This window comes from Sciurus carolinensis, chromosome 2, assembly GCF_902686445.1.
Source record: "Sciurus carolinensis chromosome 2, mSciCar1.2, whole genome shotgun sequence".
In the NCBI taxonomy this organism is placed as follows: Eukaryota; Metazoa; Chordata; class Mammalia; order Rodentia; family Sciuridae; genus Sciurus; species Sciurus carolinensis.
This window is the reverse complement of record NC_062214.1, coordinates 108061447-108079996: the sequence shown is the minus strand read 5'-3', so window position 1 is coordinate 108079996 and position 18550 is coordinate 108061447. Positions and strand designations below refer to the sequence as shown.

The following is an 18550-nucleotide window of genomic DNA, read 5'->3' as shown; positions in this document are numbered from 1 at the left end:
CTTCATTTCTGTGCCCCAGAAAGTATGGGCACTAGAACAGAGCTGGCATCTCTGAATGTCTACTTACATCATCAGATCCCTAGATATTGAGATCGAAACCATTTCTGGGGCATAGTCATCAAACAGTAACATGTCCTGGAAGGCTCTATAAGAGCATTCTATAAAGCAGGATATTGTTCAGAATAACATTCTGGCTCTGAATTAAATGGCTTCAATTTTTTAAAATTATTTTATTTGTTCTAATTAGTTGTACATGACAGTAGAATGCATTTATACATTTTGATAGATCATACATAAATAGAGTGTAATCTCTCATTTTTCTGATTGTACATATTGCAGGATCACATCAGTCATGCAGTCATACATGTACATGAAGTAATGATGTCTGTTTCATTCTACTATCATTCCTTCCCCCATATACCTTCCCTCCCTTCACTCCCCTCTACCTAACATAAAGTAACTCTATTCTTCCCTATCCCCCAACTCCCTTATTGTGAATTAGTTTCTGCACATCAGCCTTTGGTTTTGGGATTTGGCTTACTTCACTTAGCATGGTATTCTCTAACTCCATTCATTTACCAGCAAATCAAATGGCTTCAATTTTTTTAAAACTATGATAACATTCATATAGCATAAAATCAATAATTTTATAGTATATAATTCAGTGGAATTTAGTAAATTCCTAGTGCTGTACAACTATCACCTCTATCTAGTTTCAAAACACATTTGTCACCCTATATCCATTAAGTAGTCACTCCTCATTTCACCTTCCCCACAGTGGAAAGCAACCACTAAGTTTTCTGTCTATGGATTTACCTATGCTGAATATTTCATATAAATGGAATCATACCACACGACCTTTTATGTCTGACTTCTTCTATTTAGCATAGTGGTTTCGATGTTCATCGGTGTTGAGATACTTCATTCCTTTTTATGATGGAATAATCATCCATTGAATGGATATGCCACATTTTAATATTTTTTTTGGTTCATTCATCAGTTGATAGACATTGTATTGCTTCTACTTGTGGCTCTTATAACCAGTGATATTAACATTTGTATAGAGGTTTTTGTTTGAATGCCTGTTTTCAACTCTTTGGATACTAGATCTTTATCAGGTATAGGATTTACAAAAAAAATTATCTCATTCTATGAGTTATCTGTTCACACTTTTGTGAAAAGAAAACTAGTTTGTCATCTTGTGGTGAAAATTAACTAGTTTTAGTATCAGGATAATGCTAGTCTCATAGAACAAGTTAGGAAGTACTCCCTCCTATTTTTTAGAAGAGTCTGAAATGGATCAGTATTAAATTATTAAATGTTTAGTAGGATTTATCAGTGAAGCCATTCTGATCCTGGACTACTTTTGTTGTTGGAAGATTTTTTTTTTAAATTACTGATCCAATCTCTTTACTTCTAGTCTGTTGAGATTTTCTTTCTTATTGAGTCAGTCCTGGTAGTTGCTGTGTTTCCAGAAACTTTTCCATTTATCTACGTTATTTAACTCGTTGGTATACAACTGTTCATAATAACTCTAATAATCCTTTTTTATTTCTGTAAGGTTTGTAAGCAAAATCATTTTAGATTTTGTGATTGGATTCTCTTTTTTTCTTCATCAGTCTAGTTCCTTAATTTTGTGGAGCCCTCTACCACTGAGCTACATTCCCAGACCTTTTTATTTTGAGACAGGGTCTTGCTAAATTGTGTATGGCCTTCTAAATTGCTCAGGTTGGCCTTGAACTCGCAATCCTCCTGCCTCAACCTCCTGAGTTGCTGGGATTATAGGCATACATCATCATGCTTGGCTATTAGTCAGCAAGATTCTTTCTCCTTTCATATTTTCTATTAATAGTTCAATAAGTTATGTATATCTTTTATATTGCTTTCTGTAATTGTGTTACACTTAAAAAATAAAGTTTTAAGAGAATTAAGAACTTTGTTCAATAAAAGGTATAATTAACAAAGCAGAAAAGCAACTCAGAGTGGAAATAGATATCAGCATTTCATGCATTTGAGAAAGAATTCAAATCTAGAACTGCGAAGAATTTCTGTGAATAAATAAAAAGATAGCTTGACAATAAAATAGGTCCTTTAACAGGTACTTCATAAAAAGAGCAGAATTCAAATGGACAATAAACACAGGAAAATAGACTCAACATACAGTTATCAGCAAAGAGAGTAAAGTAACATTCATAGCTAAAATGAATATTATCTATAACAGTTTCAATATTTACTAAGCTGAACATATGCCAATCCTATAAATTACTCCCAGGAATACACTCAGGAGAAATATATACAGATATTCATCAAAGTGCATGAACAAGATTGTTATTAACAACACTTTCTATATTAGCCCCAAACTGGTAACTACTCCAAGTCTCATCAACAACAGAATGGAGAAGTAAATTATGGCATATTCATTACAGTGGAATACTATACAGCAATGAGAATGAGTTAAAATTATATATAATGGGAATAAATCTCACAAATGTAATGCTGAGCAAAAGAATCCAGAAACAAAAAAGTACGTAATCTGTGGTTGCATTTATGTCAAGTACAAGGCAAAATTAATGGTTAACATTGGAAGTCTGGAAAGGTGTTAACCTTGGTGAGGAGGAGAAGGTGAATAGGAGAGTATATAGGAGCTTTTGTGATACTGATAATGTTCTATTTCTTAATCTATATAATGGTTACAGAGACGTGTTCATTTTGCAAAAAGTCAATAATCTATACATTTATGGGTTTGCATTTTTCTGTACTTATATTTATGTATTGTGTTTTAAAAAAGAAGTGTGGGAGGGCCTGGATTGATGATATCATGCCATTGACTGAGGAATCAAATTGACCTTCCAATTCTTTCTATGTGATTTCTAGAAAACAAAACTAAGGGGAATAACTAATAGAAGTTGACAGAGGGATGTATAACGAAATACAAGGGAATGTATAAGGAAACACATTTCTTTAATTGAGTACTCTTTCTTCCTCTCCCTTGTTTCTCTATTAAAACTTAATTAAGTCCCAAGTAAATATTTCAACAAAATTGACACAGGTGCATTAAAATACATTGGAAATCACAATCTAGAGCTTATACATGTTATAATATTAATATTATTTTATTGTAATAATTATAATTGTATTCTTATTGTAATGATCATATTGTGTATTATTTACTATATTTAAATTATATGTTATATAATTATATTGTGTATTACACTATACTTAAGTTTTCGTAGGTGTTCCATATCTGAGGATGATGGGACAAAATGGGTTAAACAGTGCTATAAAATATGTTAGAAAACATTGAGTTTGTTAGATAATTTCTCAAAGGACAGATTGTGGTGCTTTTACTCTAGTTGTAACAATTCTTAGCTCCTTTTGGAATGGAGTCCACCATCCTGGAGTGCTGAAGTGAGCAACAAGAAAGAGAAACTCATTTAAACTGTTCTTTTCCAAAGGTATCCTCCAGACCTTCTTCTAACATTGATCCAGGCAACTATGTTGAAGTGCATGATTCAATCACCCACCTACCCTCTAAAGTGGTGATACAAGACATTACGATGGAGCTACACTGTCCACTGTGTAACGATTGGTTCCGTGATCCATTGATGCTAAGCTGTGGCCACAACTTCTGCCAAGTCTGTATCCAAAACTTTTGGAAGCTGCAAGCAAAGGAAACATTCTGTCCTGAGTGTAAGATGCTATGTCAATATAGCAACTGTACATTTAACCTTGTGCTGGAGAAGTTGGTAGAAAAGATTAAGAAGCTTCCACTACTCAAGGGCCATCCACAGTGCCCAGAGCATGGAGAGAACCTGAAGCTGTTCAGTAAGCCAGATGGGAAATTGGTCTGCTTTCAATGCAAGGATGCACGGTTGTCTCCGGAGCAGTCTAAGGAGTTCCTACAAATCTCTGATGCTGTCCGTTACTTTACGGTGCGTGAGCCTGGGCCTTGAGCAATCTCTTAGAAAAAGCTAGGAAAAATCTTTTGTAGGGCTGCTGCTCTCTTCCAACTTCATTTCTTTATTTAAATAATAATGAGAACTTTTCATATCTTGAAAAGTTCTTTCTGTAAAGTTACTGCTTTTATAGGAAAGGAACAGTGGAGGACTTCTGACTGACTGCCTCAGTCACATACTGTATAGAATGTGTATATATAAGGTACTACTCTTATAGAAGGTTTGAAATTTGATCAATTTCAAAATGAATATAACAACAGAAGAAATATAAGATAGTCTACTATTGAGGTTAAATTTTGTCACATTTGTAATTCTTTTTTTTTTTTTTTTCCTTTGGAGGTGCTGGGGATTGAACTCAGGGCCTCACACATGCTAGACAAGTGCTTTATCACTAAGCCACATCACCAGCCCCATCCCCAGTTCCACATTTGTAATTCTTAAGTGTTTAGAATTTCTGAAAGGATTATAGAAAGTTGAAATAGGGGATGTACTGTGAAATAAAAGGATAGGACTTGAATTGGGAAATAATTTGGCTTTGGATGGGCAGAAGGAATAAACAAGTGTTCTAACAATGTAAGTAAAAATATAGATGGTGAGAACAGTGTAAATGAAAAATGTAGAGTTCTATTACCTACTTCAAACTCCCATGACTAGCTAAACTAAGGTTTTCTGCTACTTGGAATTTTATCCACAATTCTTGAAAGAGACAGGAACTATAATACAGGTGAATGGAAAGAGATTTGCAGCAAGAGGTTGCTTTTCCTCAGCACCGTGAGGCTTTGGCAATATTCTTATGGCCTTTCTTTTTTTCTTTCTTTCTTTCTTTCTTTCTTTCTTTCTTTCTTTCTTTCTTTCTTTCTTTCTATAATAGACAATTGTGAAATAACCTTCTAAAGTCTGCCCAAAATATAGAATGCTTCACAAATTTGTGTGTCATCCTTGCACAAGGGCCATGATAATCTCTGTATTGTTCCAATTTTAGTATATGTGCTGCCGAAGTGAGCACTCTTATGGCCTTTCATCTCTCAAGCTGGTATAAGTTAATTCTGTTTGGTGTTCCTAGGATGAGCTTGCCATCCATCAAGGTCAACTGGAAACAACCCTGAAGGAGCTTCAGTCTCTGAAGGCCATGCAGAAGGATGCTATTGCTGCTTACAAGGTGAGGAGCAGGGTAGAGGGTTATGAGAGATCTGGAATATATAACTTCAGCTACATAAGTGCAAAGGTGCACTTATCAATACACCAAATGGCATCCAGGGTATAAAGTTGGAAAACTGACACTGTGGGGTGGAAAGAAATACATTAACTGAATGGTTTTCCAATAGTTGATGAACAGAGCAGATTGACTTTTCTCCTAATATGCTGATCCTTTTGATGTTTTGGTAGCAAGGTGATTATTGTGGGGTTGAGCTCTGCATGGTCTGTCTCTTTAATCTATGGTAAAATATGGCATTTACTAGGAAAATTCACTGAAAATTGTTATATCAAAAGAAAACCTTTTCTTTCGTCTGGGTTTATAACCAGGAACTTCTGAGCCAATTTCTTTCATGTCTCATGTTTCCCAACTGATTTGGTCTTCTTGGCTGTCCCCCAACTAAAGTTATTGCCTATACTTTCAACTTCACAGGAGTTCTAGGATGACATTAATGACTGGAGATTTGGCAAATTCTTCCCTTGGATAGGGGGCTAAGTTGGGAATTCTGTTTCTTCGTTAATTATTCTATGAGGGGAGCCTTCTCTGACACTTAGTGTCTGAAAGTAGAAGGTTCTAGGAAGAGGAAAGAATGTATGGAATATTCCTGATATGGGAAGGTAGTTGCTATGTTAAATGGAATAAAGGACAATAAAACTGGAACATCCTAGGGCTGGGGCTATAGCTCAGCAGTACAGCACTTGCTTAGCATATGTGAGGCCCTGGGTTCAATCCCCAGCTCTGGGGTATAAAAAAAAATGCTGGAGCATACTAAGCAAGATGATATTTGAAGAGGCAGATATGGACCCAATCATGTAGGTCCTTGTGTAGATAATGTTAAGCATTTTGAACTTCATCTTGTGAATAATTAGAGAACATTAAAGGCTTTTAAACAGGACATGGTTCCATCTTATTTTGAAACATCTCTGAGAGCTGCATGGAGAATGGATTGGAAAGGGGCAGTGGCAAAGACAATGGTTAGAAGAAGGCTGTGGTCCCAGAGAATGATGGAAGTGACTTGGACTAGAAAGGCGGTGCAGATGCAGAGAAACAAATAGCTTGAGTATGTTTATTTGGGGACAGAAGTACCTGTGGTGATTGATTAGATGTGAGGGTGAATGGAGATATCAAATAGGCAGTTGGATATAGGAATATAGAGCTCAGAAGTTGGTTTGTGTTGGGGATAAGATGTCAGCATTAGATATCAGCATTTAAGGCCATGGATGGGAAAGTAGGTTGCCTAGAAAGGAAGTGTAGAATGGGAAGGTAAATGAACTTTGGACAAAATATCAAGTAATTCTAATATTTAGACTTGGTTAGAGGAAGTGGAATCAATAAGTAAGACTGAAAAAGGTGATGAGGAAGGTAAAAGGGAAACTTGGAAAAGTATGAGCTAAAAGAGAAAGGGAGTTAAAACTATTTTAAGAGTGCAATAATGATAGCCAGATGCAGTGGCATGCTCCTCTAATCCCAATTAATCAGGAGGTTGAGGCAGGATTCCAAGTTTGCGGCCAGTCTCAGCAACTTACTAAGACTTGTCTCAAATATATTAAAAAGGGTTGGGGACATAGCTTGATGGTAGAGTACACTTGGGTTCAATTCCCAGTGCCACAAAAAAGAGTGCAATAATGGTAGGTCAGAGAGTCTAAGTTGGATAAGAAGGCACAAGAGGATAGAAGTTTATGAACAGTAATGGAGGTGTTGATGAATACAAAGTTTCAATGAGATCCACTAACTGTTGCAATAGGGATATCTGAGTAAGTGAGTTTGGAGTATAAAAAGTTATTTTGGAGACAGTACAATTTCTGGGGATAAAAAAAATTCTAGGTGTGACTATGGGAATAAGTGGATAAAGCCGTAAATCATTAGAAATGAGGAGGGTGAGGAACTGAGAAACCAATATGTCAGATGGTTGTCATCTGTGAAGATGTTGAGATCACCCAACAAAAGAAGTACAAGTGTAGTGGTTATTAATTTCAGTGCTTCAGACACTGCTTATATCCTGTTTCTTCTATATTGTCTTGGCAGCAGGAGTGGCATCTCCCCAGTTCTGGTATCTAGATGAGGACAGTTCTTACAGGCTTCTTATGGGTCCCAGACTAATAGTACTACTTGGTAGATATTGGTTTACCAATATAGGAGGTATTCTTATTCATTCTATAATGTTTGATTAATTCCCAAATATTCATCATCCCCATCACCGCAACAAGAACCTAGAGACCACTTTTGGTTATTTCATCCTGAGCTATTAAACTAGCTGGGAAAAAAAAGGAGTAAGTCTCCTAAAAGGCTCCTTCTAGTAGGGCTGAACTGTTGATTCTCAGCAATCATTTATGTGCATTTTCCTGCAGTGGTATTTCCCAAGTTGTGCTAGTGTTAGCGAGGGTCCCCATCCCCAAGTGCTAGTCTCAGTAATAACCGTGGTGATGATAATGGAGGTTTCCAGGAAAACAAGATACATCTGCAGCAACATGTGTCCTTGGAGTTTCTAAAGCTGCATCAGTTCCTGCACAGCAAAGAAAAGGACATTCTAAGTGACCTCCGAGAAGAGGGGAAAGCCTTGAATGAGGAGATGGAGTTGAATCTGAACCAGCTTCAGGAGCAGTGTCTTCTTGCTAAAGATATGTTGGTGAGCATTCAGACACGGCTGGAACAGCGGAACTCCTTCGATTTCCTTAAAGTGAGACTCCATACCAACCTGATTATGGGCACATTTAAGAGGGTGGAAGACGTTGTGAAGGATGTAGTAGTGGCTTTCACAGTCAAGGGAAAACAAAACAAAACAAAATGGACTGCTGTAGTGCTTTTAAGATTCTCTGGGAGAAAAGCAGGAGGCTACTTTTGCTTTATGCTCAGCAGAAAGTTTTACTTTCATGCTCCAAAACAAGGTAACAAAATCCAATTAATAACACTTCATGTTGATATTTCCATAAAGAATTTTGATGCTTTATTTCTCAAAAAATAAGAATGTTGTAGCCTCTGTTCAATCTTTGACTCTGAGCCACAATAAACTGACCTATCCAAAAAGTTATTTACCAAACCTTGCTACCTGCAGTTATATCTGTAAAATGATATGGGTCATCACCTCAGTACTCAAAAGCTTAATTAGTCAGAGTAAGGAAAAGTGTCTTTGGGACTGGAATATCTACTGTGCTTTTTTTTCTGACACTATTTGGAAGTATCAGCAAAAAATACCCTATCCCTTAATTATTGTGCTATTGGTTCCTTTCTTTTCCCCACAAAAGGGAATTCTAGAAAATTAGAGCAAGGAAAGGGCAGTTCATCCTGGGTCAAATTGGGAATGCAGATCAGAAAAAGCATTGGAGGATGAAAGAAATTGCTGGAGATGAGTTGGGGATCCCTATATTGATGATAGAATTTTGGTGGTAGTCAGAATCATCAGAGAAATTTTTGAAGGTGATGAACTTCAAAAAGGTGATGAACTTCAAAAGTTGATGAACTTCTCTTTATCTTTTCTTCTTTTAGGACATCACAAATCTCTTGGATAGGTGAGTGTTTCCCTATGGTACTCTTTCTACCTTTCTTTAGTCTTTAGAGAGTGTCTGAGAACAAATTATTTATATCCTTTGCAGTTTGGAGCAAGGAACGAGGGCGCTGGCCCCAAGAGAACTTATCTCCAGAAAGCTGAACCCAGGCCATTTCAAAGGTCCTCTCCAGTATATGATGTGGAAGGAAATGCAGTCCACTCTTTCCCCAGGTATCAGTGGATAGGAACCATTGGTTCCTAGGGTTCCTAATCTACATTTCAACTGTGGAATCTCTTTGGTTGTAATTAGTTCTTTAATCTGAGACAGAAGGAAGGGTGGAATTTAGCCAAGAGGAGGCTAGCAGGTATTGACTGGATTTCTTCTGTTGCTATGATATAAAAATATATGATTTTGAACTGGTAAATAGACGAGCGGTCTATCAAATGTGTCAAGAGACAAAATTTTATCCTGTTTTGCTAAATCAGGGTTTCTTTGCTCTAAAGGAGGAGGTTTCTTTACATATTTGTTGTATATACATACGGTCTTCAAAAGTCCTCTTGTGTTTGATGTTCATAATATAGAGTATAACATTTTAGAAGATTGTATAGAGATCTTCAGTGCTTCAGAAGAAAGCAAATAATTTTAATAAATGTGTCTGAGGACACTAGGTTTATTTTTCCTGAAGATACCAAAGGATTGAGCAGGATAAAAGTAGACAAATGGCATTTCGAGCACATTAAATAATGTTCCAAATAAAAATCTTTACAGAAATGAAGTTTTAAATGTTTTAATAGAATTAATATAGAGTCTTCATTATTATTGTTTTTAGTTACTGATTTCATTAAAATCACAAATCTATCCCTGTTATTTTTTTCCAGGTAATTGACATTGAAAAAACAAAAAAACAAAAAAACTCTATTGCAGTAAAATTAACATGGAGAAAGTTCACCAATTCTACTTATATTACACCTAGAGTACAATTTGATGAGTTTTGACAAACATATGCACTTATGTAAATATCACCATAATCAAAATATTATAAAATTTCTCTCACCCCCCAAAAAGTTTCCACATGCTATTTTGCAATCAATTTCTTCCTTACACCACCAACCCCAACACTCACCTGCTTTATTCACCTAAAATGTATCTTTTTAAAATTTTCATGTAAGTGAAATCACTTATGTATCTGATTTTTTGCACTTAGCATAATGCTTTCTGACATTTACTTTTGTTCTTACATGTGTCTCTAATTGTGTTTTATGGATACATCACAATTTGCTTATTTATTCATTAATTGATGGAGATTTGAGTAGTTTCTAATTTGGGGTTACTATGTGTGAATATATGTTTACAAATCTTTGTATTTTAATTTATTTAGGGTAAATATCTTGTTGTGGGATTGCTGGGTGTGTGTTAGGTGTATGTTTAATTTTATAAGAAGCTATTAAACATTTTTTTCTAAAATGAGAGCACCATTTCATATTACCACTTGCAATAGATGACAGTTCCAGTTTCTCTACATGCTTGCCAAAACTTGTCAATCTTTTCATTTTAACTATTTTATTGGAAGTACAATAGCATTTCCTTGTGTTTTAAATGTGTATATCTCTAATGAGCAATCCTATTTAGCATCTTTTCATGTACTTCTTTGTCATTCATGTGTCTTTTTGGTTAAGTATGTTCGTGCATATATATATATATATATATATATGCACTTAACCAGGGGTGCTTAACCCCAGCCCTTTTTTTGTTTTTTATTTAGATTTATTTATTTTATTTCTTTTTCCATCCTTACATTTAACTTATTTTTTTACATTCTTAATTATGTTTTATGTAGCTGCATGTAGTTAAATTTGCTTTTTAAATTCAATTTGACAATCTCTCTCTTTTAATTAAAGTGTTTTGACTATTTACATTTGATGTCATCAATATGATTTTGGTTGGAATCTATCATCTTGATGTTTGTTTTTTATTCATATCACCTATCTTTGTTCTTTTCTTCTCTAGACCTGCCTTCTTTGGGATGGAGTCCCTTTTATTTTTCCTTTTCATCACCTTATTGATTTATTATTTGTACTTCTTTGTTTTTAAATATACTTTAAATCTCTTTAGAATTTTTACATCTTTAACTTATTCCATTATATCTTTGAATAATACATTCACATATAGTATAAAAATTTAACAACATTCTTTTACATGCATTGCATTCTACTTCTATATTCTTCATCCTTTCTGCTATTATTTTCATACATTTTCTTTCTATATGTTCCAGATTCCACCTACATTGACATTATTTTTTAACTGAACAGTCAACTTTTTTTTTTTTTTTCTTTTTTGTAGCACTGGGGATCAAACTCAGAACTTTGGGCATGCTAGGGAAGTACTTTAACTGGGCTATACCTTCAGCCCCAATTATATTTTAAAAAGATAAACAAATGAAGAAATGTCTTTATGTTTACATATTTATAATTTCTGATACTCTTCATTTCTTTGTGTAGAGACAAATTTATATCTGATACATTTTTACTTCTGCTTGAAGACATTCAAGCATAAAAAAATTAATAATTTTTATACTGCAAGCATGCTGCACTGTAAAGTTGAATTACCTCAGCTTCTGTCTGAAAAAGTTCTTATTTTACTGTAAGTTTATAAAAATATTTTCCCTGAAATGAATTTGATGATTTTATTTTTCAATACTTTAAAGATGTCACTCTGTTTTTGTCTAGTTGACATTCTTATCTTCATTTTTTGGTATGTACTGTGTCTTTTTTTTTTTTTTGCTACTTTTATGATTTTATTTTTGTTTCCTGCTTCCACCAATTTGATTATTCAAGGTGTCATTTCCTTTGTATTTATTCTGCTTGTGGTTCATTGAGCTTCTTGGAACTATGTGTTTATAGTTTTCATCAAATTTGAATAATGCCCACTATTATTTTTTCTCTTCCTCCTCCTTTTTTGAAATGGGGCTTCACTATGTTGCCCCAGCTGGCCTCAAACCCCTGGGATCAAATGATTCTCCTGGCTCAGCCTTCCAAATAGCTGGGAATATGGGTGCACACCATGCCCAGCTTCTTCAGATATTTTTTTACCACACCGCTTTTCTCCTAATGAGATTATAATTTTACCTATATTAGAAATTTAATATTGTCAGATTGTCTCATGTCATCAATGCTCATTATTTTTTAGGCCTTTTTCTTCTTCTACTTCATTTTGAATGGTTTTATTCCTATTCAAATTCTTTTGTCCTTTCTTCCTTATGTCTAATTAGTTTACACTGAAAAGGATATTTCCATTTTATATATATTTCATGTAATTGCTAGAAATTTCATTTGGGTATTTTAATTCCTCCTTTTTCCTCTCCTCACCATGTTCATGCTTTCCTCTACATTCTCAAGCAAACAGAAGATATTTATAACATTTTAATGTCCTTGTCTACTAATTCTATCATTGTTGACAATTCTGGGCCTGTTTTAATTGCTTGATTTTTCTCCTGACTGTGGGTGATATTCTCCTGTGGCTTTGCATGGCCACTAATTATTTTTCTTTTTAATGGGGTTTAGTTTTAGAACACTTTTAGATTTGTAAATTTTACAGAAAAAAATTGAGAGGATAGTAGAGTTCTCACATATTCCTTCCCTCTTTCCTGTATTATTAACCCCTTACATTTAATGATATGTATTTTATAACTAATGAACCAAAATCAATACATTATTACTAATTAAAATCCACAATTCCTTTAGATTTCCTTAGTTTTTACCTAATGTCATTTTTGTTTTAGGTTCTCATCTAAGATGCTACATTATACTTAGGTATTTTGTTTCTTTAGGCTTCTCTTGGCAGTGACGGTTTCTCAGACTTTGTTTCTGTTGACTTTGACAGTTTTGAGGAGTACTGGATTATATTTTGTAGGATGCCACACTATTGCATTTGTTTGATAGTCTTTTCCTCATGAAAAATCAGACAGGTTCTGAGTTATTGAGAAAAAGACAACAACAGTAAAAGTGTCATTTTTCTCACTTCATATCTAGCATCGCACTGTCAACATGATTTATAACTGTACACGACTGAGTGAGTGTTTGCCAGATTTCTTCACTGTAAACTTACTTTTTTCCCCCTCTTTCTATACTGTATACAATGGAAGGCAGTCACCATGTGTAGCCCACACTTAAGGAGTGAAAAGTTAGACTTTCCCCTCCTTTAGGGTGAAGCATCTACATAAATTATTTGGAATTATGCTGAATGGAAGTCTTGTCTCTTCTGGATGCTTTGGATTCCAAATATTATGAATTTTATATAAGTTTTTAAAGTTATATTGGGTTTAATTCTGGCATGCAGTCAAGTTACATGAAATCATTTTGTTCCTTTTAAGGCTTTATTTAAACTTTGTTAGAATGGTTTGAGAACAGCCTTTAATCTAGGGCTAATGTAGCTCATTTTCTAAGGTAACTCTCCTCCAAGTACTCTGTCTGCTCTTCACATAACATTTTCCCATTGTGGCTTGCAAGATTGAAAACCATTCTCAGTCTTGTGTGAGCTTTAGAAATTGTTCAGTCTACTGATTTTGAGAGGTTCTTTCTCTGACCCTAATGAATTATATACCCCATGCATGTGCAGACCAGTACTCAGTTGTATCTTTGAGGGATGTTCAAAAGTCTGTGCAGTTCCCTCTTCTATGTTACTCTGTCTAGTAAATTCTAGCTGCCTTGATATCACAGTGAGTTCTTCTTGTATGCTTTGCCCTGTGAAGTCAAACCTCACTTTTAGCAATCTTTTAAAGTGAAAACTGATTTTTATTTTTTCATCTAAGAAAATAAAATGGGATTTATTTAAAGCATGACTATTTCTTTATTTATTTCTAGGGAACTCAGAGCCTCGCCCTTTTAAATTTTATTTTGAGACAGGAACTTACTAAATTGCTGAGACTGGCCTCAAACTTGGAATTCTCCTTCCTCAGCCTACCAAGTGACTGGGATTACAAGCATGGGTCATCATGCCCAGCTTATTAGAATTTTGTTAATAATGTTTTATTCGTCTATATATTCTTCCTCTATACAGAATGGGAAATATTTTCCCTCTGGTAACTGTGGTCAGGCCTTGGTAAAATATACTTTATACAAGGAAAGCAAGAATATATAGTCAAGAATGGATTTTTATAGAAAACAGTAACAGATAAAGGGCAATGAAATCCCTCAAAGAGACTGAGGATTTCTAGCAGGAGAAATAAGAGGAAAATCAGGAAACAAAGTTAACATGGAATCTATGGAAAGAGTGTTAAGGAGAAGTGAGTGGTAATTCCTGTCAAATTCAAAGAAGATAATTAAGAAAGTAATTAGAAAATAGATGTTTCAATCAACTATTGGTGACTTGGATATGGACAATTTCAAGAGTGGAAATGGGTAGAAATTATGTTATTAAGTATTAAGTAGTGATTTGGAAACAAATAGTAGTGAATTGAATAGATCACTCATGAGAAATTTGATTAAGGGAAGGTGAGTATAGCAGTGTCAAGGAGTTTGTGTGTGTATGTGTGTGTGTGTGGTGTGTATAGCGGCATGCTTGGGATTGATCCCAGGGTATCACACATGCTTTATTTATTTATTTATTTATTTATTTTTTTTTTGTGTGTGGTGCTGGGGATTGAACCCAGGGCCTTGTGCATGTGAGACAAGCACTCTACCAACTGAGCTATATCCCCAGCCCTCACATGCTTTAGAAACACTCTATCACTGAGCTACCTCCCCAGCTCCAAAGAGTATTTTAAAAACATGTTGAGGGGAAGTATCCTTGTAGAAAGGCAGAAATCAAGGCTATAAGAAAGGACATAATTGATGGAAATAAGGAATATTGAGTGAGAGTTAAGGCAGGGAGAGGTATTGATTTTCCTCGGTTTCCTCTGGGATAGGAGAAAAGATGAAGATGGTAGAGGCAGACAATTTTGTCAAAGGGACTTTTCAGTCTGAGTGAGAAAGACCGAGGGATTTCTATTAAGATGTACTTTATTTCCTCTGTGAAACAGAAGATGAACCCTGTGCCTGGGAGTGAGGGGATAAATGGCAGAATAGAAGGTTCGAGGATGGAGTTAAAGATTTGAAATTGCTTTTGTAAAGAATCAGAGAGGATTTGATTTGGGAAATAAAGGATTTCTAGGCAGTACTGATGGTCAAACTTGGAGTTAAAATAATGAATCTGTAGTAGTTTCTGTATGCATACTTTTGTGATTTTTCTCCTGTAGTAGTCAGAAGCTGGGATGTGAATTTAATGGCATGATAGATACAGGGTTGGAGAGTTGAAGATGATAAAAGTATTAAGGTTATAGGCAATGAAGGCACTAAAGCTGAACTGTTGAAAAGAGGATTTTATGCCAGAAAGCATAGTTTAGGATGCTAAGGAGAAAGCAGGAGCTAGAGATGTTCATGAAATTAAGTGATGGTTGTAGGGAGAGATGAGAGTGAGAAATCTCAAGAAATAAAATAATAGAATATCTGAGTTTAAGATTTAGAAAGGAAATGATTCCAATGACTACACAATATGGAATCTGATCAATGATATGGGCAGCTGATGTGAAATGGAGTGAGTCACTAGCAGTTAAGTCAAGGACTTTTAAATGTGGAAGAGTGGTGGCTATATACAAGAAAAATAGGTTGGATTTGGGGTAGAGAAGTCAAGTTAACCCAAAGGTCAGGGGGTTCCAGGAGGCTTGTTTATAATAGCATCAAACAGAGGGTTGTAAAAATAGACAATGAAGAGTGATTTTTACATGAGGATGAACAGTAAAGTAGTGGTCTAGAAGCGGCCATGGTGGCTACTGGATCTGTGGCACCTGATTTAGAGAATGAGTAGTGCTTTAGAAGCTTATTTTTGGGGGGGGAAGAACCATCAAGTTTCTGTTAAAGCAAGGAGATAATGAGAGAATTCTATAAATCGAGTTTATAAGAGAGTTAGTTAAGGAAAGGGTTCCAAAAGGCAGAGTAGAAAGGGTTGGGTGAGAGCAGGGAGAAGAGTACTAAGTGAGTGAAGGGAGGGGAAGCAAAGAACTGCATAATGGGAGAAGAGACAGGAGAAGATAAATCATCAGAGGCAGGTTTACATTCTGGATGTTAGATGACTATGAAGACATGGTAGAATCATTTGGTTTCAAGGTTCCAAATGGAATTTTGATCAAAGTTTATTTATTCATTTGACGAATAGTTACTTGAACACCTAAGAACAGTGCCAAAATTTAAAGGTAAATGAAGAAGTAGAACAGATGGAGTCTCTGCCTTCCCAGAGATTAAATTCTAGTGAAAGAGATGGACAATGAGTAAGTAAATAATTTCACACAGTAATAACCATTGTGAAGAAAATAAACCAGGGTACACTCAATAAATAACTTCTTCATGAGAAAATATAAAGCAGGATAAACACACAAACAATAATGGATAGATGAATGCCCAGTTTTAGAATGGCCAGAGAAAACATTTCTGGGAAGGTGGTTCCCTTCTCACTACATTTTTTGTTTTTAGTTGTAGGTGGACACAATACTTTTATTTTTATGCGCTGGTGAGGATCAAACCCAGGGCCTCATGCATGCTAGGTGAATGCTCTACTACTGAGCCACAACCCCAGCCCCTTCTCCCTACATTTTATTGTGAACATTTCCAAATGTACAGAAAAGTTTATACAGATTTATAAGGAACACCCCTATCTCCACCATAACACCTATGATAGATTATCATCAATGTTTTATTGACTTTTTGTGAACAGAGGGCTGAGTAATGTGAAGTGAACCACGCAGGGAGAAAGTATACTGGGACAAAGGAAGGAGGTGTAAAGACCCTAAAGTAGAAATGAATTTGAAACATTCAAGAACAGCCAAAAGGCAAGGGTGGTAGGATCATAGTAAATGAGAGGGAACATGGTGGAGATGAAGACGGAGAAGTGAGTAAATCATGTGGCTTTTGTCATCTTTTTAAGGACTATGGATTTCATCTCAGGTATGACAGGAAGCCTAGGAGTATGGTAAATATAATGGCATTCATGTTGTGAGCAACATAAGTTGCAGATGGGCAAGAATGGAACCAGAATAGTAAAAAGCTATTGAAGTAGTTCTAGGTTAGTGTGTTTATGGAAGTAGTTAGAAGTGTTTAGGCTCAAAATATATTTTGAAGGTGGAGCTGACAGAACTTGCTATTAGACTGAATATAGCATGAGGAAGAAAGAGGACACTAGCTGACTCCTAGCAGTCTTCAGAGTCAGTGCAGGCTGAGCTAGCAGAAAATGTCAGAGGCTTAGTGATGAGCAGGTGGGGATTTTTAAAGTTTGGTAAGAGGTCTTTCTGGTAACTTCCAAAGAAATTCTAGTCCTCATATTAGAAAGATTAATAACCCAAAGTGCTTGTGGATGTGTGAGGGGAATAAGCCTGTATGGAAAAAATTCAGGATTCTTAACTCTTTTTAAAGTCTCTTATCTGAGAGAGAAGTCCTTGGGATAATGGAAAAGACTCAGGGTTTTTTTTGGTAAGGGAGGGTTGCACTTAGTAACTGACTCACTTCTAAGGACAAACAAATCCAATAACAACAAATATGTACGTAATATATCTATGTCTATTATGTTTTCTTTATCAAATTTCATGCCAAAGTCCAATTGTCACACACCTAGAATTCTTGTCACTTTCTTACTGGTCTGTTTCCAATCCCTCTTCATTTAGAAATTCTTTTTTATAAAAACTGCTGTCCTGTGATTTGTCTAAACCAATGCTTGTTAAGCCATCAGTGATGAAAAGCTAGCTTTTAAAAATTATTTTTAAAAATTTAATTGACATTTAATTTTAATTGTACATATGTAGGAGGTACAGTATGATAATTCAATACATGTATACAATGTTTATGATCAAATCAGGGTAATTAGCATTTCTCTCTCCTCAGACATTTATAATTTCTGTGCAGTAACCTTCAAACTCTTCTAGTTATTTTGAAATATATAATAAATTGTTGTAGATTATAGTTACTCTACCATGCTGTAGAACAGTAGGATGAATTCCTCCTCTCTAATGGTACTTTGGTACTTGTTATCCAGCCTTACTCTACCTAGTCTCTAGTGACCATTATTCAACACTACTATGAGATTAACTTTTTTACCTTTCATACATTTTAAAAATCTCAATCTCTCATGGAGTGATATTTCTATAGGATACAATATAAATTAACTACTTAAAATAGTGAAATTAAAAAAGATTACAAAGTAGAAGATCAATTTTGTAATAACTAGGTTCAGCTGACATAAAATTACTGTCAGCTTGCTAATGAAAGTTTCTAAAAACTCACTCTCAATACATGTATTACTTTGTCTCAGACTAGTAACCACACAATTGTGGCCCACATTCTGAGTAGCAGTGGCATAAACCATTCCAGATATCAGATGTTTCATTATATGTTAAGTCAAATATAAATTTTCCACCATTGACCTCTAAACTTGTTGACAACTCAGTTTTACCTATCTCTCACTTACAGATAAGTTCTTACCTTCTCTGTTACATGAGCAACTGTATTTAACCCCCTTTTTTTCTGCCTTTGCTTACTCAAAATGTCCTACATACATTTCATGTACATTGTATCACAATTGAAATACTTATTCTCCTTACAAAGCTTTCCTACGACAACTGTATCAAAATTTTACCCACTTGACATTTGAAGTTTTTGCATTTATTAGTACAGATTTACATTATTTGTATTGTTTCCTATAGTAAAGCATAAATTACTTCAGAGTAAAGCTTGATTTTTACCCTAAATATAAAAATGTATAGAAATAGCAATAAGATACCCAAACAATAAGGAGTATGAAAAAATTTCCTGCCTAGGAGTTTATGGATATGGGGAAATAAAATTCTGGTGTCTATGTAAACACTGTCTTTTACTATGGGAATTTGCATTCACTCC

The 18550-nt window shown here is 35.0% G+C and overlaps 1 protein-coding gene and 1 non-coding gene across 2 annotated transcripts in view; one reads left to right on the top strand and one right to left on the bottom strand.

Moving 5' to 3' along the window:
* Positions 1 to 18550, top strand: part of Trim69 (tripartite motif containing 69) — a 28295-nt gene that overhangs the window by 9160 nt on the left and 585 nt on the right. Inside the window, exons 2-6 of the mRNA XM_047539287.1 lie at positions 3456 to 3932; positions 5020 to 5115; positions 7595 to 7828; positions 8635 to 8657; positions 8742 to 8866. Of these exons, the coding sequence (XP_047395243.1) occupies positions 3456 to 3932; positions 5020 to 5115; positions 7595 to 7828; positions 8635 to 8657; positions 8742 to 8866 (955 nt within the window). The remainder of the gene's footprint in view (positions 1 to 3455; positions 3933 to 5019; positions 5116 to 7594; positions 7829 to 8634; positions 8658 to 8741; positions 8867 to 18550) is intronic.
* On the bottom strand, positions 4859 to 4962 carry LOC124978350 (U6 spliceosomal RNA). The gene has a single exon (XR_007107385.1). It is a non-coding gene; the product is annotated as a U6 spliceosomal RNA (small nuclear RNA).